The 23,964-nt window shown below is 37.0% G+C and overlaps 2 protein-coding genes across 5 annotated transcripts in view; both read left to right on the top strand.

Annotated features, from left to right (window-relative positions):
• LOC121411459 (inactive histone-lysine N-methyltransferase 2E-like) overlaps positions 1–20,140 on the top strand; it is a 50,510-nt gene extending 30,370 nt beyond the window's left edge. For 2 of the 4 annotated variants that reach the window (XM_041604208.1, XM_041604207.1), the window contains exons 12-24: positions 120–300; positions 753–1,316; positions 2,406–2,512; positions 3,689–3,938; positions 4,571–4,789; positions 5,762–5,879; positions 6,282–6,490; positions 7,279–7,353; positions 9,865–11,199; positions 11,511–12,043; positions 12,857–13,080; positions 15,229–15,341; positions 15,986–20,140. In XM_041604208.1, coding sequence (XP_041460142.1) covers positions 120–300; positions 753–1,316; positions 2,406–2,512; positions 3,689–3,938; positions 4,571–4,789; positions 5,762–5,879; positions 6,282–6,490; positions 7,279–7,353; positions 9,865–11,199; positions 11,511–12,043; positions 12,857–13,080; positions 15,229–15,341; positions 15,986–16,516 — 4,459 coding nt within the window. In that variant the 3' untranslated portion in view covers positions 16,517–20,140. The remainder of the gene's footprint in view (positions 1–119; positions 301–752; positions 1,317–2,405; positions 2,513–3,688; positions 3,939–4,570; positions 4,790–5,761; positions 5,880–6,281; positions 6,491–7,278; positions 7,354–9,864; positions 11,200–11,510; positions 12,044–12,856; positions 13,081–15,228; positions 15,342–15,985) is intronic. The other 2 variants (XM_041604209.1, XM_041604210.1) reach the window with 2 other exon arrangements.
• Positions 20,141–22,683: 2,543 nt separating this feature from the next.
• The window catches only part of LOC121411458 (calcium-dependent secretion activator 1-like), a 75,084-nt gene continuing 73,803 nt past the window's right edge, over positions 22,684–23,964 (top strand). The window contains 1 exon segment of the mRNA XM_041604206.1: positions 22,684–23,669. Within this exon segment, the coding sequence (XP_041460140.1) occupies positions 22,872–23,669 (798 nt within the window). The 5' untranslated portion in view covers positions 22,684–22,871.

Genomic DNA, 23,964 nt, shown 5'->3' with positions numbered 1-23,964 from the left:
TGACCCAGCAGTTGTGGCCATATAATGAATTGTGCAATGGCTAAGAAGAGCATGTCTGACCAATCAGAAGCCTTCTCCCATGTGATCCATGTCATATTACGTGCTACTCTCTTTCCCAGTACCCATCCTGTGAAATGTGCGTGCTCCAAGAAGAATTGTCCTGTGAAGCGATACTGGAGGAAACGACGATCACTGGAGGCAAGAAATCAGAAGAAACCTAGTGATAGGGAAACATCGGCATCATCAAAGAGAACTGTGTCACCCTTACGTGTCTCATTGTCCGCTGCGAATGGTGCAGAGGTAACTTCCCCTTTCATTTTACAAAACCAAATTGAGTCATGATGAAAAACATAACTCATTATACATGTGTACTGGATCTTGTGTGAAGGAAAGGGATAAATATTTTGTACAGTAGCCTTCAAATTTGTGAAGAGTTGCATGTTAATTATTGTCAGAACATCAAAATTTATGAATAATCAAGAGGAAAAAAAAATCACGTGCTGATGTAGATTGAATAATGCCACCCCTTTCTCATCAAAACATTTTGAAAATGATCATGTTCAGCAACATTTTTTTGTATAATAAAAAGGGAAAATATTTCCCTCAAATGTAATGTATGGGAAGAACCCCAAAGAAGCTGATTAGCACTTTGTGAGTGAATTCTAGGTATATCACTAACCAACCTTTCAATCATTTCTGGATGAATGAGAAGAATTGTCACCAGTTTATTATCTTGGGGTTTTATCTTTTAGAAGCGAGTTGAGCAAACCATTGACCACAAGGATGGATCGAAATTGGGTCAGGAAGAAAAGCCGCCAAAAAGCACCAATGTATCCCACCACAAGAGTAGGTCTAACAGGAACTCAGTGGAGAAGCCAACCAAAGAGGTGGTTGTTGATGCTTCTTCAGACAATGAACACAAAGAAAAGGTAGATGTTGAAGCAGTAGACCCTCCTCAGCCTCAAGATCCGAACAAGGAGAAATCCACTTCAGGGAGCAGCGCACCCAAAGAGGAGGAGGCCACGCCGAGGTCGAAGATGACTAGGGAGGAACGCAAGATGGAAGCCATCATGAAAGCGTTTGCCAAGATGGAGAAGGCGCAGGAGAGGAGACAGCAAGCTCTTGAGAGGCTATCACAATCAAAACCTCAAGAGGATAATGCGACTACTCCTTCGGCTGGAGAGGACGAGAAAGAGATAGAGAAAGGCGAGAGCAAGAAATCAGATCAGCAGGAAGAGCAGAGTTTGCTACCCAGCAAGGACACAAATCAAGTCACACAGAGTGACTCGGCCTCAGGAAAGGATGAGCAGTGCAAGGTATGATGATCTAACAAGGTTTTCATGATGGTACAGATATTGTGGGATATTAATATGGTTCTCCATGTGGTTAGTCCTGAAAAGGACTATTAGTTCGATGGAATGATAGAGATTTTCAATTGTATCACTCCACCACCCATTTTAAAGGTCAAGTCACCCCAGAAAAATGTTTATTAAAAAAAATAGAGAAAAATCAAACTAGCATAATGCTGAAAATTTCATCAAAATCTGATGTAAAATAAGAAAGTTAGGACATTTTAAAGTTTTGTTTAATTTTCACAAAATAGTGATATGCTCAACTCAGTGACATGCAAATGAGATGGTTGATCATGTCCCTCACCATTTCTTTTGTTTTCTATTGTTTGAATTATACAAAAAATAATAATTTTTTTACAGATTTAACAGTAAGGACCAACTTGACTGAACCATAAATTATCAAACAATGCTAATTCCACATGTTCGGGGCGGAATTTATTGTTGTTTCACTTGACAATGAGGAGAAAATTAGAATATTTCATATAATAGTGAGTGGATGATGTCATCAGTCTCCTCATTTGCATACTGACCAGGATGTGCATAACTGTTTTGTGAAATGAAGAGAAACTGTATAAATGTCAAAACTTTCTTATTTTACATCCGATTTTGATGAAATTTTCATTGTTAAGCTTGTTGGGTATTCTCTTTTTATTCAAATCAACTTTTTATTGGGGTGGACATATCCTTTAAGTACTAACCTATTCCACATGAGTGCAAAGCATGTTTGTTAATTCATATGTAGTGTATGGGAGAATTCTGTTATCACAATCATGCATACAACCAAAAGCAGAATAAGTGTTCTTAATTTCAAAAGACCAAACTTTCTTTTGATCAGAATTTTATAAATTTTCCTGACAGTATGTATTGATGATTGATAAGTCATTAAATTGTTGTGTCTTTTTGTGCAGTATATCTATGAACTGATAGATTAAATGTAATATCATGAAGTAAATACCACTAGATCATCTAGATAGATGTTTTGTTCTAAGTTTACAAATAAAAAAATGTTCAAGGCTGTATATATTATATAAGTATGTCTTCTTCCATTTTCAGTCCAGCGACGCAACAACCAAAGAAGAATCATCAAGCAATACCGTAGCACCAATAACAACACCTCTTACATCCAGGAAACCAAGGAGAAGGAGAAGAAGCACCATGAGGTTAGTTAAAGGGGAAGGTCACCCTGGCGAAAAGTTTATTATAAAAATAGATTTAAAAATATCGGTTATCGTTTGAGGAAAATCCATCAAAGATTGAGGGGAAAAAATTATTTGGGACATCATACCGAGCAGCTTCCCCATAAATCCTGTAGCAATAAAATCGATAAAAAGATATATTTTTCAAGAACTTGAAAATGGTTTATTATTGTATCATCAGTATCCCATGAACAAATCATTTCACACCTACTGCTGAAAGAAAAAAAATTAAGTAATGAACCATTAAAAATACAAATTTAATAATCTGATTTTACATAGTGTTTAGTACATGGGATTGGCGTGTCTAAGTACTTTACAGATATATTATTACCCTGGTCATCGGATTCAATCAGTCATTCCCGTACACAATGTGTGCACATCCTCCAATCCCTGGGGAGTATTCGAGTCAGTTGCAGGTGAGGTGCACACAGTACTGGACAAGGTACAAATTGACACATCTTATATGACCTATCATATGGGGCAGCTGCTCGCATATGACATATCAGAAACTTAGAATTATAACTTTTTGATGTATCTTAAACTTTCACCAGTATTTTTTTCTATAATTATTTTCTTGTAATTTTGCTACAAGTTTCTTGTCAGGGTGAAGTCCATTTAGAAGACCCTAGTTTTCTGTTTTTTTTTAAAAATGACAATTCAATGTACTTCTGTGTTCTAAGCATCACCTCCTTTGTTCTTATGTGACATATACAAAACATGAGAGAAAACAATTTTATTTCCTTACAGATCGAGCTTGAAAAGCACTTGCTAATTTTCTGCGAACATGGTTTCTTAATCCAAATTGAATGCAGAAGGGATGGAAAAAAAATCACATGGCACTTGTTTGCATATCTAAGTTACAAAATTAATCATTCATGATCATTTTACATTTAATTAAATTTTAGTCAGGTAAAAGTTTTATTTCCAACACAGTTCATCTTCTCTTTTTCCAGTCTTGGTCTTCAAGTATTGCAGGGGAAGACTGTGATATATACAGCAATTCTTGTGTCCATTTCTAATTTTCTGCCCCTCTACCAACTTTCTCTATATCTTTCTTGGTCCTCCTCCTTTCTTTCTCTAACTGATTTTCTATTATGTTGCATTGCATGTGTTGAACTTTGTTATGTGATCTGTTTACAGCAGTCGTAGAAGAAACCGGTCCAACAGCATCACATCTGCAGCATCGGCGTCAACGAGTGTGGAGGTCTCTTCTGCTGATGATGACTCTAACCAAGCGCCCCCTCTATTGATGGGTGCAGAGAAGAGTACCTTTCCATCGACACCCCTCTCCATCTCGACAAGCAGCCTCGGCCAGGAGAAAGGGGATGCTCCACTGGCATCGCCCGGCTCCTCGAGTAGCAAAAGGTTTAGATTCCCCAAGACGAAGAAGGTTCGTAAACCCGAAACTTGTGGAAATTCTAACATCTCTTTTCTGCCATTAAAAAGGATTTCCTTTGCACAGTTTATTCTTTTACGAGCTTTAAGAGAAAGGCCAAGAAATATATGCTAAGATCTTTTTAAGAGCCAGGTATGTATGGAGGTTTAATTGTACTTTCATCATAACAGATTTAAATTCATAGCAGCTAGGTAACATCTCTGGTGCACAGGCCACAATTTGTTGATGGAAATTAACAACTTTCATAAAATATACCCTATCTTATTTTTTCTTAGATTTTACAATATGACATTTGATGTAAAAACAGTAAATGTACAATTGTGCATGAAAAAGTTCCACAAACTGTGACAAGATCACATTTTCCCACGTGTCATTCTCATCTGAGAAAAGTTCCATGAACCAGTACAATATTCTGCTTATTATTGAGACCGCTGTACAAAAGTCTATGCCATAAAATGGCAATTAGTTGAAAGCACAGATAAATTTGTGAGCTCGAAACACAAATAAAAGCTCATAGAAATGTGCTTCCTTTTCTTTCCATTTCATTATGGTGAAGAATATTTTTATTTTGTTGTCGTCTTCTAAATTAATGCACTTTGTTTTGTCATCCCCTTCTCCTCATACAGTTTTTCATGAACGAATGGCTGAATGAGAAAGCCTATGAATCTTGGGCTGGCAAGCCGTTAACCATCAAAACAGAGCAACTAGACCTGTCCTACTCCAGCAATCTTTCATCGCCAAACACTCCTCTGCTGCAGAGATCTGGTTCCCTATCTGCTCTGGTCAAAGAAACGAGGAATAACCCTCTGGAATCCAGTGGAGGACTTGCAGGGTCAGCAAAAAAGGTAATGCCTCTTGGCGCTATGGTGCTATGAACATTTTCGCCTTTGTCAATTGCTCCTTCCGAAAATCCAGACATTAAGCCAAACATAAAACCTAATTTTAACCCTAATCCTCACATTCTGGACCAATAACCCTATCACAGTCCTAACCATCCTAAATCTTCAGAAAAAAAATAGAGGTGCACTTGATGCAGGGAGTATCACATTGCCCTTGGTGCACATGATCATTTGCAAAAAGGGGTAATTTGATGGTAGAATTTCTTTTTCATTTTCATCCCTGATATGATGAAGTTGTATAAGTTATATAAAAAAATGACAACCAACAAAAATATGTCGTCCGTGGGTGAATTGAGGTGAAAATGTTTCGACAACATTTTTCACCTTTAATTCACACATAATCAACGATCTTTTTGCTGGTTATCAGTTTTTCACATGACTACCCACTATAACTTTATCATTGAAAAGAAAATTTTATTGCTCAAGCATTCAGCCGAAAGACTGGAAATTGTCGCCGAAATGTCCCGTACAACACATATGGAATCGTTCTGTATCAAAGTGTGACTGCATTATACATGTAGATCTATCTAGTTATGAGTTGTTGTAAAACAAAATACATGTATGTTTTTCTTTTGTTTTCTTTATTTAATTTAAAGAAAAACATTGCTTCTACATCCTTATATCACTGCATTTGTTAAAAGAAGATGGGGGAACTAGGATAAGTATTTAAGTATGAGGACATACAAACTACTTGAAAGGCTGAATGACTGTGTGTGTGTGTGTGTGTAATTGAAAACTGTTTATACTCAATCGGAAAGAAAGTCATTTTCTTCCAGCTTCATGATTCAAATTTTCTGATATTTTTCCTTTTACTTCAACCAACCTTGTTGATTCTGATTTCATTGTTTTGCTGTTGTATTTTCTTTCTGTTAGTTTAGCAATATATTCAGCAGTCTTTTATTTCCCATTTTCTTTCAGCGATGGCTGCGCCAAGCCATGAGTGAAGGAAACAGCAACCAAGATCCAATCACCTGTAATGGTACAATCAGTCCCATTGCAAGCCCAGCTCTCTCACCAAATACAAGTGCTTCAAGTGGTAAGAATCGTCTTTCTTTGATATTTCTGCTTAAGTAACTCTTCTAGGAAGTCGGCAGAGCAGCTTTCCGCCGCATTATCACCAAGCTGGCATCACCAATTCTAGAGGGAAAAATTAATGTCTATGTTAATAAGTCATAGTGGCTGACCTTATTAACATGAAAATTTCTCTCTGGCCTTCTTTTGTTAACTTGGAAATAATTGCCAGGCATTGACTTGAACTCGCAATCTCCCTATTATGAGCCCAATGCTCTAACCACAAGACCACATGATTCTATTGATATCCATCATATGTGGCCAATGCTGCTTTCTAGTTACAATTTTATTTATATATCCCAGATTTTAATTGAACCTCACATGAGCACAGCAAATTTTGACCACCATTCTACGGTTTCTATTGTAGATCTGATGACTCCACTGAAGAAGCGCATGCTGCGGCATTCCATGGCAGAAGAAGGTACTCTCGGTGGATCGTCTCCCAAGCATGAGCCCAGAACAAGCCAGGAATCGTTAACGGCACCGGCTACTCCTGCCAACCAAGATGAACCTGTATCCGAAGAGGCCCCTATCCTCATCCAGGCAAAGGCAGAACTTGAACCTGTACAAGAAGAGGTATGTGTCTGGTTGTTTTCTTCGAAAATTGTCATAGAGTAAGTAATTCGTTTTCATAAGAGCTAGTGGAGAGATTAGGCTGCAATTTCTTCATGAACCTATTTTTTTTTTGGGGGGGGGGGTCTTGTATCCTTTCTCACATTCATTGCTGCATCCTTTATTGAATTCTAATTTTACACCTGAAAAATACTCTTGAAATATTACTCATCAAATAGGCCTGTTGATGAACACATAAGACAATTAATTTTTATTTAACTAATTTGTACCCCCCCAAAAAAAACACCTTAGAGTGCTCATGAAAGTTTATTTATCTATCCAATTGTAAATATAGGAAAAATGGTTCACAATCTGGAAATGAAGATAGATTCATACGACATATCCATGACTGTTTATCTTACTTCCTACAAATCTTCCAACCATTCTGAATGTAGAGAAAAGAATCTGACATTTTTTACTTCTCATTGCTTTATATGCAAACGGGCTTATTTATATCTTTTGTGAAGTATATAAGTTTACAAACGGCTAATTTTCAAGGAGCGATTTTCATTAATTTACAGTGGAAGTTTAACTTGCCATTTGTGTTACAGGGCAATGGTCAATACATGCTCTATAGATGTAAATTAGATATTTTGGGATTCAGCATTTCGGTGCTGATGAGGGTGCTCGATACACAAATTGTATATTGCTCTTGAATTTCTTATAAAGAAAATTTTATGTTTGATGGCAAAACGTGTTAAAGCCATAGTGTAATGGCTCGGTAGTGACAACCTGAATTATGTTTCTCTCAGGACTCCTTGTTTGTGACATGTTCTGAAAGGATGAAGAGTCAGTTTACTCTTACATTCCCTCTACCAGCTAGGAAGGTCAGCTATCTCTATGTTTCTTTGTCATGGTCATCGTCCATTTTTAACCCACATGCATACCTTCCTCCCATCATGTGTCATGTTCATTTGGGTCTGGGCCTAGTCCAGTTTTGCTCCTGTTCAAGGAAGCTTCCTTTTTCCAAAATAAACAAATAAGGATACTCGCAACTTCCCCAACCCAATGCCAGTCCATGCAACACCCATTTTCACTTGTAGGAGATTGGTGCTTGGCAGAGGATTATGGAATTTGTGATTACCCCTGTGTCTTTGGAAAGGTGGCTTTCCCTCAAACAGGGAACAACATTGTACTAGTCTGGGTCCTGTTTCATAAAATCTGTTATCATTGACAAGTTGCAATCTGATGTTGCAAGCTACTGCAGTCCTGCAATTCGATCGGCCAAGAGCAGATTCATCAATTTCATTGATAACTAGTTTTGTTTCTCAGGACCCCATTGCTGTTTTCAATGTTGTTCTGTTGATTGAGCACATGCTCTATATTTCCATCTTTTGTTTTGCTTTATGTTCTCAAGGGTTTTCTTTGCCTGCCAATTGCCATGAGGCCTTTCTAGTTCATTAAATGCCTGTTTTCTTCATGTCCCAATTTTATTTTAGCAGTCATTTCTTCCAAGGCTAACCATTGATCAAGCTGTATGTTGCCCATGTTATTTTGTTTTATTTCCAAAAAGACTATTTGCAATGTCTCTTTTACATTACTTGGTCTTTCTGATGGGTAAAATTAACTAAATGTTAGACAGAGTGGTATTTAGACCATTTGATCTTTCGACATCAGGGTCCCTTTTCATAAAGACGTGTTGTGATAACAAATAGACAATTTCTATAACAAATTTACGATCAGCCAATTAGATTGAATGATTTTAGTAGCTTTTAACTGTTGTTGCAAATCTGTTATATTAACAATGTTTATGAAACAGATCCCAGCCCTAGTAGTTACTAGACAATGTGATGATTAGCCAGAAAAACAAGAAGATGAACTTGATGATAAAAGTTTTTTTTGCATAGTGTTGGTTGACCATCTTAGGTATTTGATGAACTGGTATTCCACATCTATTTATAGATTTCAATCAATTCACATTTTAAAAACTTTGTACCTTGAACCTATGTAGCTGTTTTTAGCCTAACATTTTCCAGCTTAACCCATTATCTTGATTTCAGAGTAGTCTATATTAGCTGGTTTTAGGCTATTTTGTGGGGGGGGGGGTATTTAAGTTTTCATAAAATTCTGTCAGGTGTTATTTAGAAAATCATAGTTAAACATCTTAATAAAAGATATAGAAGGGATTTAAAAGGAATGTGTATGCATCTTAAGAAATTACTTTTTTATTATGTATTGAATTTTAGTAATCTCTTCTATTTTTACTAACACTTCAATGGTCATTTAAAGCATCCCATAACAACATCTTTTCAATATACTTCTATAATTTATGTGCAGCTTATGTAATCTTTTGCACTTTAACCCTAATACTCCCGGGGGGGGGGGGCCATAATGGCCCCCCCTCAACAATTTTCGCGATATATCTGCTGCGCGAAATTTTTTCACCTCGCAGCTCACTGACTTTTTACATTCAAGTCTCGCGCAAATTTTGAGACCAAATTTGTGACGCCCGGGTACGCGGTTACGACATTACGCAACATTATGCAAGTGCATGTCAGACCCAAAATTGCTCATAAACGTGATTTCATGTACAAATCCAATGCAAATTGCGTATTTAGCCAAAATTCATAAATGTATCATTATTTCTACTTTTACTGATTAAACTTAATTAATTTTGCCTTGTTTATGATCAGAATTATATCTGGAACAATTTCCATTGAAAAAACAATAAAAGAAATACATAAGAAGTTCATAAAACAATAAAATACATAAGAAATTTATTTCCAAACCAAAGTTTTTTTGAATTACGATTGTTAAGAATGCTACAAAGAAAATTTTTACCAAAAATTAGCATTCTAGGAGCTTTATTTAGTGAATTAGAGCATAAAGTATGATTTATGCATAAATTAGCATAATTAACTCATATAAAATAAAATCTCATTATTTTGGAAAATTTTACCATACAGCCTTGTAGATTACATCGCACACTACCAGCGTGCAAATTTTTGCGTCGCTCGCGCGATCGGCGGCCGAGATCTTAAGGGGGGGCCATAATGGCCCCCCCCCCCCGGGAATGACAAGAATCAAAATACCCCGGAGATTTAGGGTTAATTCTAAATAAAAATAGCCAGAAGTTCACATTATTTTCAAAAATCATTTGATTTCTTTTAATTTTTGCCTGTGATTGTACTGAAGTATTTGCAATTTCTGACATTAGTTTTAAAATTTGTCACACATGTATGTATTCATGCACATCATTGTTTATATATTTCCAAATTGTCTAATCATGATTGACCATATAATTCCACTAAAATTCCTCTGAAGATTGAAGTTGTATCTGCAGTCGATCATCAATTTATCAAATGCTTACTGAGTGCTGCTTTTTTTCTATTTATCAGGACGTGCGGAAGAACTCGTCCATTGACAGTGGCCTTTCTGTCACTACACCCGCTGAGCTGGAAAAGTCACCTATCACAAACAGAGCTGCACTGGAGGAGAGGTTGAGAGATTTTTCATCAGAAGGAACTTCAGGTCGGCAGGCCAACAAAGACACATCACCAGAACTCGCAGCTAAGACTGCAGAATGTCCTGAGGGTGATGCCAAAGACACAAATGATCATGTGGTGACTATAGACAACAATAATCTTATCAAGGACGAGTCGTTGAAAGAAAATGATGAGAGCAAAGATATGATAGGAAACAAAGAAGAGATTAAGTTGGTTGAAAATAAAGAGAATGCAAAAGATGAAGTAGACGGAACTGTCAATATGGAAGTAGACGGAAGGACTAGGTCTCCAGTAGGAGAGAAAACTTTAGAGACCAATAATACAATTGATGTTGCTATTGATACTTCAGTGAAAGTTTCAACACCTGAACAAGAAAACACAGCAGTTGCAGTTGAGTCACATGAAACGGCAAAGCCTGAACTCTTAGATGAGAGCAAAAATGATGATATGGTGGAAAAATCCAAAGATCTAAAAAATAAATTGTTGACTAATGTGACCAGGAATGATCTTAACTCTCTATATGTAAATAGTTTGAGAACACGGCACGTTTCTGGCCCAGGAGCCATGCAGGGACATACAAACGAATCTGGACCACTCACCTTGACTACTTCCTTTGCCGATGATCATAATGTTTCATCGAGCAGCTTGTACACTCCTTTCTCACCTAAAAAGCGTCTTCTGAGACAGAACACGGATCCCAGTGAGCGTGATGCTGGGTTTTCGATGGCTAACTCTTGGCCTCAGCAGAAATTCACATCACCACAGAGATTCGTCAGTCCCAAAGACGAGTCTCAGGGACCAAATCAAAATCTTTCACACAAAGATACTGTGACACCAACTGTTGGAGTGCCATCAAGTGCACAACCAGTGCAGGGATCACCTGATAGGTTATCTGCCTCATGGGGATCAGGTGTAAGGCCTTATATCAATGGACAAGAAATATCACCAAAAAAATTAGATCCAGGAACAACTCCATCACCAAGTCCATCTCCAGGACTTTGTCCACCTGGTGCACCTGCTCAAGGTAGTGCAAAACCAGGAACCCCTCCTCTGTCAGCTGTTCGTAATCTTGGAACCTCCTTATCTGCTTCAGAGGGTAATCAGGAAACAACAGAGGTCCAAACTTCACAAACTACTAGTAGTGTATCAAGTAGCACGACAGGTGGCACAGCTAGTTCTGGAGAAAGTGCGCCAAACTCTGCACAGTCTACACCTGTCAAGAAAAAGGTAAATCTATTTACTGATAAAGAAAAAGTATGGATGCTGCTTCAAGAGTTGGAATGTCAAGTAAAAAGATATTCCTGATATCCAGTGACTGCTGTAATATAAAAGCCAAATCTCTGGAAAGTAAAAAAATAAGGAAAATCAGCTGTATTTTGCTGAAGGAAACAATCCATCCTGTTATATTGTATTTTATCTGATCTTTCGTTAATGTTTAATTCAGTGATGATTTTGGCATAGCAATTTGTGGGTGTTCATTAGCTTTTTCCAATGAAGCACTGCAGTCTCATAATTCATATTGATTTCTAATTCTACAGGTATCTTTATTAGAGTACAGGAAGCGTAGAGGCTCGTCGGTGAAACCAGCTTCTTCATCCTCCTCTTCCTCCGCCACCAGCACGTCCACAACCACATCTACCACCTCCCTCGCTGCCAGTCTCGTAGCAACGTCCACAACAGGTTCTGGAAAGCTTCCGCTTATCACGCTACCCAACATCCCTCTACCCGATATCCCACCTGCAGACCCTCTCAAGGATGAACCTGGAAAGAAATCGTCCAAGGCTCCTACCAAGCTATCATCTTCCAGTCCGTCAACGACGACCCCTTCGCTGAAGACAGGGGTCAAAGGCACTCCTCCCATAAAGAATAGCAGCAGCAGCACCACCACCACCAGTAAAGCAGGGAAACCAGACTCAAAGTCATCAGCTGGCTTTGCCATATTCAGTACTAAGACCAAAGATGGTCAGACGCCCACATTAACTCTGACCAGTGAAGCCCAACAGGTCATCAACTCGATTACTTCATTATTGATGGAGGAATCGCATGTTCACAATGGAGATATCAAGGACAGGTAAGCGTTAAGCTTAGCAATTTATCATGAGGCTAATCATTAGGATTAATAAGACAAAACAACAAATTCCATCAATCCTAGCAAAAAGCCCAATGGTCAATCACATGGGTTTTGTGTTATGAAGCCCAGATATAAAATTTTACCTGTTATCTCTTTATTCTGTAAAAGGTCTTATATATATCTTTCTTGCTGGCTTATCTTCCTCTCATCAAACTTTACACCCAAAAATCAAATCTCAATAATATTGTTTAACACAAACAACACATGACAAATCGTCAGCGTTCACCTGAACCGTATCAGTCAATTTTGGTAAACAAAAACAAAATAGATTTTGAGATTTTTGCAGAAAATGAGAGAACAAGTCCTATTCTGTTCATAACTAAATTTCTAGGCAGCAATTTATTCTTGTTTTTGAGATATGAGGCGATGCCATACAAAGTGTTGATGTGCAAATCCCATTAGAAACATGTGCTGTAACAAAGCAAACAACAGCTGTGTGCACTTAATATGCAAATGGGCAGTCAGCCAAACCGTCTTATGTGTGATACAAGTTTAATACATTGTTTTATCCCCAAAACAAGATTTTTAAAGAAAATCACATAAATGTCAACGTTGGAAAAACACAAATCTGTCAAATTAACAAGCATTAGCTCTTTTGTGTGATACCAACTTCGTTACGATTGGACAATTAGTTATGGTATATTTTATGATTTAGGCAAGTGGACAATATATATGAGTGTTTGTAAACTATTGACCCCAATTGTCCCTACTCTTCAACTCAAATCCTATTTATTCTATCCATTGACTGTATAGGACTATCCGAAGGTCAGACAGTGTCCCGGGCGATTCAAGATATTCCAGGAGGAACTACCAGGACAAACCCTGGGAGAAAGATGGAAGAGGTGATGCTGCTGGGAGCCTGAAGAGACCCCTGTCCCCTGAACCTCCCCCTCCTCCACCAGGCAAGAAGCTCTGTACAGGTCCTGTGCCCCCTCCTCCACCTCCAAAAGGTGCCATCTCAAGAGAGGCAAGACCAGGTGAGGTCTTTGAATCTACTTAATAATGATTATATCCAACATTTATAAAGCGCTTAATACATTTTTTATAAGTACTGCATACTCCTACCTGGGCTTTTTCATGGCTACCTTCACCAGGCGTTCCAGTATTCAAGGAATTTGTTCCTACCGGGTCCCAATTAACTACACCTGGGTGGAGAGTGGCTAATGTAGATAATCACCTAACCAGAGGATGTGAGTGCAATGGTGGGATTTGAACCTCAGTCCTTAAGGTTCAAAGTCTGGAGACGTATCCACCAAGCCACAACACCTCTACCCCTACTCGTAATTACTTGTGATATGGTGTGTTGTGTTCCGATCGTTCTGACTCTCTCCTTTGAATGAAAGGGTTGTGGTTTCAGATCCAAGCCTCAATGGAATTTCCTTCTTTAAGAAATTGATCCGTATTCTGCCACACTCAACCCAGGTAAGGTGAATGGGTACCTGGCAGGATTAATTCCTTGAATGCACCAGGCTAAAGCTTGGGTAATGGTTACTGTGCCATTGATTAGGCAACTTAAAACTTAGTGCCTTAATAGGCAACATCTTAGCACATTTATAAATGCTACATATTATATTATTATGTTGAAATTTGATGAGGATGAAATCGTGCACATGTGCTGTAAATTGATCCTCCAAATATGGTTATTCCAAAGTCGTCAAATTCCTGACATTGCGTTTCCATGTGATATCAGGGCCAAAGCTTTGGTAAATTAAAATACTTGAGAAACTGCCATTCAACAAGAAGGAATTGAGTTCCATCATGTGGGCAGTTTCTTACATTCTTTTACCCTGGACCCTGTAACGTAAAGCTAAGCAGTTGATCATGGGGCTAATATCTATTGATTGAATGAATTCAGGGTTCCCAGCCCATCAGGGAAAATTATTTAACTTTTTGCAGTCAGGGAAAAGTCAGGGAATTTGATGAAAAATACCTCAAATCAGAGGAAAATGCTTCAAATGAGGGGAAAATCAGGGAATTTTGATCAGTCCAAAAGTCGAAAGCATGGTAATCAGTCTGACTCTGTTATATTTTGTTGCATACCATCACAACATCCATTGAATTATTGGTTATTTTGGTACTGATTAGTTTTACATTATTTTTTTTATACTGAAAATGCATGTAATTTTCTGTGACAACCTAGCAAATATGCGAAACTGGGAATGGATTTAAATAATTATCAGGGAGTTTTAAATTTTAGGGAAAAATCAGGGAAATTTGTTTTCTTGAAAAGCTGGGAACCCTGGAATTACCTGTTGTGTATGATCAAGTGTAGAAATGATTCGCTAAGCTTTTATGTTGTCGGGCCCTGGTGATACACACTACATGGTCCATCATGATCCAATTTTCAAAGAATTTGTTGTCTCATTTGATATGTCCATTCCAACCTATCAAATCTTTGTGATCAACGTTGCGAAGGGTTGTATGAATACTGAAGTTGAAATTCCTGTTTATTTCAAGCCTCCGTGGAAGAAAAATAAGCAAATTCATTTCCAAATTGGCTGCGATTTGGACTTTACTCCGACCACAAGGCTTGAAGAAAAGCAGAATTCGGATTTTAGTATTCCCAGCATTATGCCGAACTTAAAATATTTTCTTTCTTGGAACTTACACAATTTAAAGGTAAAAGACATGCAACAATCAGTTATTTAATGAGAAAGTCTTTTAAATCAAGGTTAATTGTCAAAATGTTATACCTCTAGATCTAGTACATTAATGTAAGTTCGTCTTTGTAAAATCATGAAATGTTGGCTCAAAATCGATAATTCTGATGATCAGCAACACAGGAAAGCATATGTGGGACAGTGTATTAATATTGCTTTTGAAAATACCTGACATTTGATGGAATTCCGTGCATATTTTGCTAATTTCTCAGCAATTACGCATTTTCTTCCAGAGTCATTTATTTATCATTATTTATACATACAAACACTTGGGTGATAATTTCATTAAATTCTGTTTGAGCTCAATTTGAGATCATCACCATAACTGGTATTTATCTTTATTGCAAAATGTGATATGTCAAAAAAAAAATCACATTATATCGGGTTGTGTAGTTTGCAGTGGGATGTACTGTGCAATTTGTACTAAAAAAAATGTGATTTATCTTCTTGGTTTTTACGATACAGTGGAGAATGGTCCGACAGGTCCCCTGAGACAGAACAGTGCACCCGGAGGCTGTGTTCCTGGTCCTGTGACAACAAACTCCCCTCTGAAGAATGTGTCTGCAAATGCTATTCCTGTAAGTAGTTGCTTTCTTAACTGGACCATAAACTTGGCCAATTATGATTATGATGCTCGCAATATCGGTTTTCATGTCCGCTCCCACCATAGGTGGTTACCGGAAGCATGATCTCCTAGGCTCATCCATCTGTCTGTCTGTTCAGAGAGGCAAATATGTGAAAATTTGCCAAATTTGCTAATTTTCGATTTACATAAAAATGGCCTTTCTTAGTGGTCTTCATTTTTTAAAAAGCCTCAACTTTTTTGTATTGTCTGATTTCTTTCAAATTTGTAACATTTTTTTTTCTCAATGTTCTCCTTTTATGCAAATAGTTACTTCCAAGGTTGGGTTTCCTTTTTAATGCAGTCATGATTGCTAAAAACTATCTGATATAAGTTGACTTTGCACTTGCCCTGTTAATTAATACCTGGGCCCAGTCTTACGAAGAGTTGCGATGGATTCAAATCATTCTCAAATTGTGACTAATCTATCTTTGTGTAGTTGAGATATAGGAAATTTAGATCAATTGCAGTTTGACTGTCATCTAATCTATCACTGTTATTAGTGATACAGGATCCTGTGTTATGCTGATGAAATAGGCTTTGTTAGATGGAAAACATGTGAGTGTGAATAAACCAGAATTTTTTTTTTCCTCATCACAGGCTCAGTATGGGATAGCTCATCGGAACCAGAATCCACAATACCAAATGCAGTATAGTCAGCAGCCACCTCAACAACAGCCTCAATTTGCGACCACTACCTACCATCCTCATCCAACGCAACCACAAGCCCCACAACCATCCCTACCACAGCACCCCCAAGCGGCCATCACCCAACCACAACAACAACAGCAGCAGCAGCAACAGCAAGCCCCAAGACCGGTACCACCTCCTCCTGTGCCACCGCCTCAGAAACATGGCAATTTCAACTTCCAATACAATGCCCAATCTACAGAGAAAACTAATGCTCCAGGATTCCCCCAGCAGCAGCAGCAACAGCGTGTTGGCTACCCCACTCTACCCTACCGTCAGAACCAAAACCAGATTAACAATCACTTTGGGGTTCAGAACAAGTTCCCCACAAATGGGCGCAAATCCCCCTATGGTAGCCAGGACTCCAATAGACAACACAATTTTTACAATCGGGGCAAGAGCAATGCGTATCCTGCGCAGAAGAATTTTCACGCAAAGTGAAGCCTGTCCGTTTATTTAAAAAAAAAAATCTTTGGATTTTAGTCTGTATATATTGCAATTTCCATAGATGATAATGAAATCAGAGATGTCTTTGCCCTATTCCTTGGAAAGACTGAACATTTCTTGCAGACAAACATAACTCATTCTGGATCACATCAGTAATCTTACCCGATATCACTTTTCACCCAAATAAAATTTAAGATTTAAAATATCTGGAGTTCCTTCCCTATGAAAAAAAAAGAATGTTTAAAACCAATGCTCAAGCAAGGAATCGGGCACAAACTTAAGAATATGATTATTGTATATTTTTTTCTGATAAGCAATCACTTAATTTGTAAGATGACTTGTTTTAAGAATCTGCCAATATAGACAGTGATGTAAACAGTCACTTCACATGTGAAACATACAAATGTAAGATTAAAATTTTGATGAAATTCACATTAATGAACCTTTTACCCAAGCTTTAGTCAGGCTTTAAGAATAAAATGAACAGAGTGATTTACAACTGACAACTGTAAGAAAGTATCCCGTCTCTTTCTGAATAATTAAAGCAAACTTCACTATGTTTAGTTGAGCTACACTTTGATGGAATAGAACATTTGTGAATTCAATCATACTCCTCTGAAGTTTGAAACTTATACGCAAATTTCCATTTTACTTGATAACCAATGCACAGTTGAATTCTCATTAGTTAAACTGTCATCATTTAACTGTCATCTCATCAGCACGCTGCAATTTAGAGAGGGGTTTGTTTTTTTCTTTAATGTTATTACACCTGTTCCCTTAGAAGCAAATTTACATGTTATTAAGCTTACTTGACACGAACTGGTTATCACTAGATGCCATTTTGTGGTAATATCTTATTCTTAAATCAAGGATATCGTTCTATGCATCAAAATATGCAATCTGACTCTCCTTTCATTGTACAGACAAGCTTTTTGTTGTGTTGTTTATGAGGTTTGATTGTTGAGATTTTTCTGTGGTTGATGCGGACTTGTTTTTGTTGTTTGTTTTTGGAGAAGCTCTTTATTGGGCCATATTTGTGCTAAAATATCAAATGACATTGATCGTAGGGTACATGCTAGGAAACCTATTTAATTGTTGTAGGCGGCCAGTGATACATGTACTTGCAAAATCGTTGTGGCTTTTTGATAACTTGGAACTGTTCTGTATAAATATAGACGTGGATCGAAAATGGATACTAATTCCACGAGTAGTCTTGGAACACCATGAGTGTTACTCTGATAATGAGAGCCTATTGCATAATCTTGTTATTATAACAAATTTTCAGTAGCAGTCAAAAGCTACTGACATCATTCAATCTGATCGGCAAAAAATGAGTATTTGTCGTAATAACAAGTCTTTTTGAAACAGGAAACGTCAGACTAAACAATAATATTGGTCCACACACTGCTATGTAATGCTAAGTTTCATCGTACTCCTACAGTATTCATTACAAAGTTAATGTATCAAATCTTTTGTTGAAATTCATTGTATAGTGTGAACCCGCTCTTCCTGTTCCTTAGTCATAATGAAATTATCTTGTTTGACAATGTTTCTCCTCAAAATTTAAATAATTTACTTGGTAATTGAGATGACAACTGGCGCTCCGTAAAAGTGGTCTAAGTTAACCAAGGGTTAACAAAATCAATACTAGCTATTAAACTTCCACCCTGTTAATTCATTTAAATATCAGGAAAGAAAATCTAACAATTGAATATATTATGGTTTTATTTTTTTTCTCTTAAAATCATGCATATCATTACAAACATCTGTATGACCCTGCCCACCCCCCCAACAGAGTATTTCTTTTTCTTGACCATGGTTCCAAATGAGATAATCGTTTTGCATATTACATGTGAAATCCATGTATTTTTGGTGATGTTTTTCATTGTGTATTTATTTTTTTCGTCATCCCATGATATCATTTTCTGACTTAAACATTCAGGCTAAATTAATTTATTTGTATAAAATCAGAAGATAACCTATCATTTGTTATAGAAAGTTTACAAAGAGTGACACATTTTAATTGTGTATAGTTTATCTTTGAATTATATTTTTGATGTCATTGTCACAGCATAGTATTCTTTGATAGACTTTCTAAATGTCTATTACCCATATGTAGAGATTATAGAAACTTTTTTTTAGCCAGATTGTATTCATAATTTCCCTTTTATTCTGTGTGTATTTTCTATCTAAACTGATCACCAAGGAATCATTGTTTACAGATGTATTGATTTAATTTCTTCAGTGGGATATATTTATTCATTTTTTTTTGGGGGGGGGAAGCATGTCATTTCTTTTCCATTAACACTGAAAATCAAATTATCAGGTTTACTTTCACAAAAATATATTGATATCTTTTTAAACACTTCAATAATAAGATGGAATATAGGTCTAAAAATCTATTCCAATATCAGAGTGTAAACAAACAAAGAAGCACAATTTTCATATCCTGTGTGTCTTTTTTTTCCTGTTGGTACACTAATTATTAAGGAGGGTAATGAAGATAACACTTGTTGATCCTTTTCAGTTCCTGCGTGTATTTCTTCCTGTTGGCACACTAATGAAGTAAATAAAGATAAAGGTTAATGATCATTTTCAAAGGTCAAGTCAATGATGTAGTTTTGTTTTCCTTTTCTTCATTTTCTCTCTTATACCTCTGTCACATTTGCCCTATGGCGGCCGTATGGCAAGTCGAAAACAGCCATTTTAAAGCGGTTTGTACCAGCATGGACCAAGTGGGGTTTGAATAAAAATGAATAAAAGGGCTGTTATTGACTCACCACAAATGTGACCGAGGTTTTAGTTAAAGGAACAGTTGTAGAAAGGTCACTGTTTGGGTCTTGGAATGGTCGAGTTTCTGTGTCATTGTAAAATAGGACAGCTATTTTTCTCATACAGATGAATTTTCTCCCAGATATGCATTTTTCAGAATTTGTGTCGTGTTTAATGATATTAATGTGTTGATTACCTAAGAAAAATGTTCCTTGCCGATAACTTAAGTGTATATACACTCCATTGTAATTATCTAGCATCTGTATATATGTATTATAAATATGTATGAACTGTAAATTACATTCTGAATGTAAATAGTTTTAAATTGTGTTTGTGTCTGTTTATTTTGATATCGCTTGTAAAACTGTACTCTATGTATTTCTTTGTTGGATAACTATTTTTGTACCTGCACCAACTGCTCTGAATAGACCATATCATAACCATCATATTCTACTCTTCATTAAAGTAATTTCACAATATGATCCTTATTCAACTAAATGTAAAACCATAGACTTGTTTAAATATGTAAAAGGAGGATGAAATTGGCTGATTCTATTTATTTGATATGAAGTTTGTTCAGATTGGTAAGGAAAGAAATTACATTAATTCTAATTTATTCCATTGCAGCTTTCCTTGATGAATACTCACTTTGCAGGACACTCTTTATTTCATATTGTTTTCCATAGAGTTAGACTGTACAAAGTGTACATGTGTATGTAAGATAAATTGCCTTTTTTGTCCACTGAGCTAGTCTGTATTGATAATAATACATACTCCTTGGTCATATTAGCATTCTGCTGAATGGCCGACCGACATACAGAGAATAAATATATTGAAGACAACTAATGTTTTGCTCTTTGTGATGTCATAGTTTATTCGTGTGATATTAGATCTGTGGTGAAAGTGTGAAAGGTGAGTTGCCAGTGTTCTTCACTTGGGCCATGGTCTAACTCTGCTAAAATTATGGAAAGTGGAAAATGTGATATCTGGTTTACATTCTATTGTATTGCAATTTGCTCTGGTTCTCTACAACCAGTTTGTCTACTAACCATTTTAGTTTAGTGTATTCAATATTTCCACAAAACAAAAGATGCATCAGTGCAATAATATGTAATGATACAACATAAACAAGATCTTTGCAAAAAATGTATGCAGATGCAAGAAACATGGGAAGTATTTTGGAGGGGTATTAGAGAAGCAGGCTGGGTATGATTGCTACTTAGCCCATTTTAATACCAATTTGTCTTATTTCCAGTTGGGACATACCCATAGGGTCCAATATACTATAGTTAAGTGAACTGTTTATGAACCAAATTTTCATTTGACAAAGTAAACATGATAAAAATAAACCAATTGGAAAGTACACCAACTAGGCATCTGACTAAATGAGACTTGTACTTAATTTGTATGAGACCAAATGTAATGTAGACAAAAAGGGCAGCTAAACCAATTTGGTAGTACACTAAATGTGTTTAGCCAATGTTGTAACAGACTGAGTAAAAGACCCAACAAGACTATCACCTTACTTTCTGTCACTTTCGGCCTACTGTAATACTGTAATGACTTAATCATCAGAACAAAGTGTGTGTTTGTCTTTAAATGCAAAGGTGAGAATTATAATTTCATTTTTTTTTCAATATTATGCTACTGCTTTAATCCATTGCCTTTTTGAACCTATACAAAGCCTATGTATATCACAGCATTCAATAGGGTTAAATATTTTTATAGGGTCACATGAGTTACCTGTTTTAACCTGAACACTTACCACCCCTCCCCACTATATTTTCTTCTAAAGCCATTGACAAATGAAGAAGAAAAAAATTATTGGCACAAAAAGTATGTATTAGTTTGGAAAGTCCGATTTGTAGCAATATGCATTAATTATCCAAAAAGTATTAATTTTTTTTTTAATCAGAAATAGAAATAGAAAATGTGGAGGGACCTCAAGGAATTACAGTCAACGCTGATGTTTGGAGAATTAGAGGTAAAATTGAGAATAAAAGAGGCACATATATTCACTTTGAATCAAACGGGCAAGTCCACCCCCCCCTCAACAAAAATGTTGGTTTGTATAAAATATATTTATATTTTTGTTCAATTTCTTTAGAAGTTTGACAAAAATCCATCAAAATATAATTCAAATCCTATAAAGTTTCTTTTTTTTTCTTTTAATAAAATATGATGAATAAAATATTTTTCCTATAGGAAAGGAAAATGATTTTATATCTTCCACACAAGCAAAATCACTGTCAATTTATTGAGAAAATGGATGGAATTTAGGGGAATTTCTACCACACGTCATGAGGAAAAGCTGATATTTGACGTTGCAAAAGTTTAAAAATTCATTTGCATCAAACCATCAATATTTGTCTATATTTTTCTGCTTTTATGAAAACCAATGCATTCCCGGGGTGAACTTTTCCTTCCCCTAAAACCTGTTTTAAGGCCCCTCGTGGAAGACAAAAAAATGAAGAAAAAAAAGTTGGTGTTTTAGGGCATCATCCACAGAGTTTATTACACTCGGGTCCTCCACATTTTAGGACATGGAAGTCTGACAAATTTTATGGAATTGGGAAGATCACAAGACCGCAGAACCGCACAGAGAATGCATTTCCATTAGAATTGTTTGATTACAATGGTACCCCCCCCAAAAATAATAATAAAATAAAATACGGAGCAAAAGTTTGAAAACCAATAGTGCAATGGGTAACTTGAGCGATGTGTGTAGATTGCTTTCAGCAATTGCTGGGGCAAGTTCCACTTACAAGTGCACAAAAAAACTTTTACCATGAAAATAAAGAACTGGAAAATATATACCGGTACAGAGGAAGAGGGGATGGAGCTATTTTTTTATAAAGACATTCCCCATAGGCAGAGCGATCGATGCAAACTTTATGTTAGATTACTGAGAAATGAAATTATCCAGACAAAACAAAGCAAAATTATTAAGTACAGATCACAAAGCTGGAAGCAGGGATATCAGATGGGAAATAGATTGGTAAGCAAAAGAACGGGTTGAATAGAGGGTATGTAATAGAAAAACAAAGATCTAGCTGAGAGGGTGAAGAATAGTGACAGAGCCCCCTCATACATGTATTTCATTATTCATGAATATATCTTGTCGAGAAAATTTATGAGCATAGTCATTTTGAAGACATGATCAGAGGTGGCAGAGATAACGACATAACATAAAATTTACAGTTAGTTATGCTAATTTATGTGATATGCATAACAAAAACAATTTCCACATTATATACATTACATGTATGCGCTCGTGAAATTACGGCATCCATCCATCGATCCGCACTGAGCACCAAAACCAGAACGGACGCCACGGAGATGGATGCATTTTGCGGCACTGCAGCAATATACCGGTACACACAAGCAATGCATGCACAATACGCCCATGTCATGCATGTGTGCATTTTGTATTGAACCAAACAGCTGGCAGGATCGTTGAGAAGGTGTCGTTCTAAAACAGCTGTTTTTCCATGGTCGTGCAACTGGATATATGTAGGGAAAATACGTCAATAAACACCATTTTGTCAAGAAGTCTCAAAGTGAATTCGTAGTCAAAATGTTGGATCCGTCGTCGAGCGACGAAGACTCGGAAAATGACTATGAAGACGAGACAGATTCGCTGTCGGCACCAAGTCAAAGTGGGACTCGAATATGTGCATCCAGCAGCGACAGTTTGCAAGCAAACAACTCCGTGCAACCCAACACAGGGCACCGGCAGTCGGTGGTTCGCCCCGCCAGCCCTAGCCCGTCGCTTATCAGCGAGAAAGAACGCAAGGAAGCAGAACGTCTTGAAAAGGAAGAAGAAGACCATAAGAAAAGATTGCAGCTGTACGTCTTCGTGATGAGATGCATTGCTTATCCTTTCAATGCCAAGCAACCGACGGATATGATGAGGAGGCAAACAAAAGTAACCAAACCCCAGCTGCAGACAATCAAAGAGAGATTCCAAGCATTTATAAACGGTGAAACTCAAATCGTCGCAGACGAAGCATTTTGCAATGCCGTTCAGAGTTATTACGAAGTTTTCTTGAAGAGCGATCGAGTGTTGAAGATGGTCTTGAGCGGGGGATGCTCCTCCCATGACTTTCGGGAGGTGTTCAAGAATAACGTTGAGAAGCGGGTGCGGAGTTTGCCCGAGATCGATGGTTTGAGCAAAGAAACTGTTTTAAGTTCATGGATGGCGAAATTTGATGCTATCTACAGAGGGGAAGAAGATCCAAGGAAACAGCCGCAGAGATTGTCGACGTCTGCTGCATCTGAGCTCATTCTTAGCAAGGAGCAGCTCTATGAGATGTTCCAAAATATCCTTGGGGTCAAGAAGTTTGAGCATCAATTACTATTCAATGCATGTCAGGTAGGTTATTAATGTGAAAACTTACCTGGGGGCATGGTGAATTCGCCCCCGGAATGCTCAAAAGAACCACAAAAGAGCCCTAAAAATTCTCCATTTGCTGCAATGTTAAAGATTAATTATTCAGTGTTGAAGATTTAGGGATCGGTCCTGAAAAGTAGCTCCAAAATAAAATGTGTTTGCCTGGTTTGATAACATATGATCAATCTTTGACCCATCCTTGATAAGGGAAGGGGAGGGGGGCTTATGAAAATTATTGGGGAGTACTGCCATTTCTTCAAGGTGGATATACCAAAAT

Source organism: Lytechinus variegatus, chromosome 3, assembly GCF_018143015.1.
Source record: "Lytechinus variegatus isolate NC3 chromosome 3, Lvar_3.0, whole genome shotgun sequence".
Taxonomy (NCBI): domain Eukaryota; kingdom Metazoa; phylum Echinodermata; class Echinoidea; order Temnopleuroida; family Toxopneustidae; genus Lytechinus; species Lytechinus variegatus.
The sequence above is the reverse complement of the archived record's forward strand: the minus strand, read 5'-3'. Positions and strand labels throughout refer to the sequence as shown.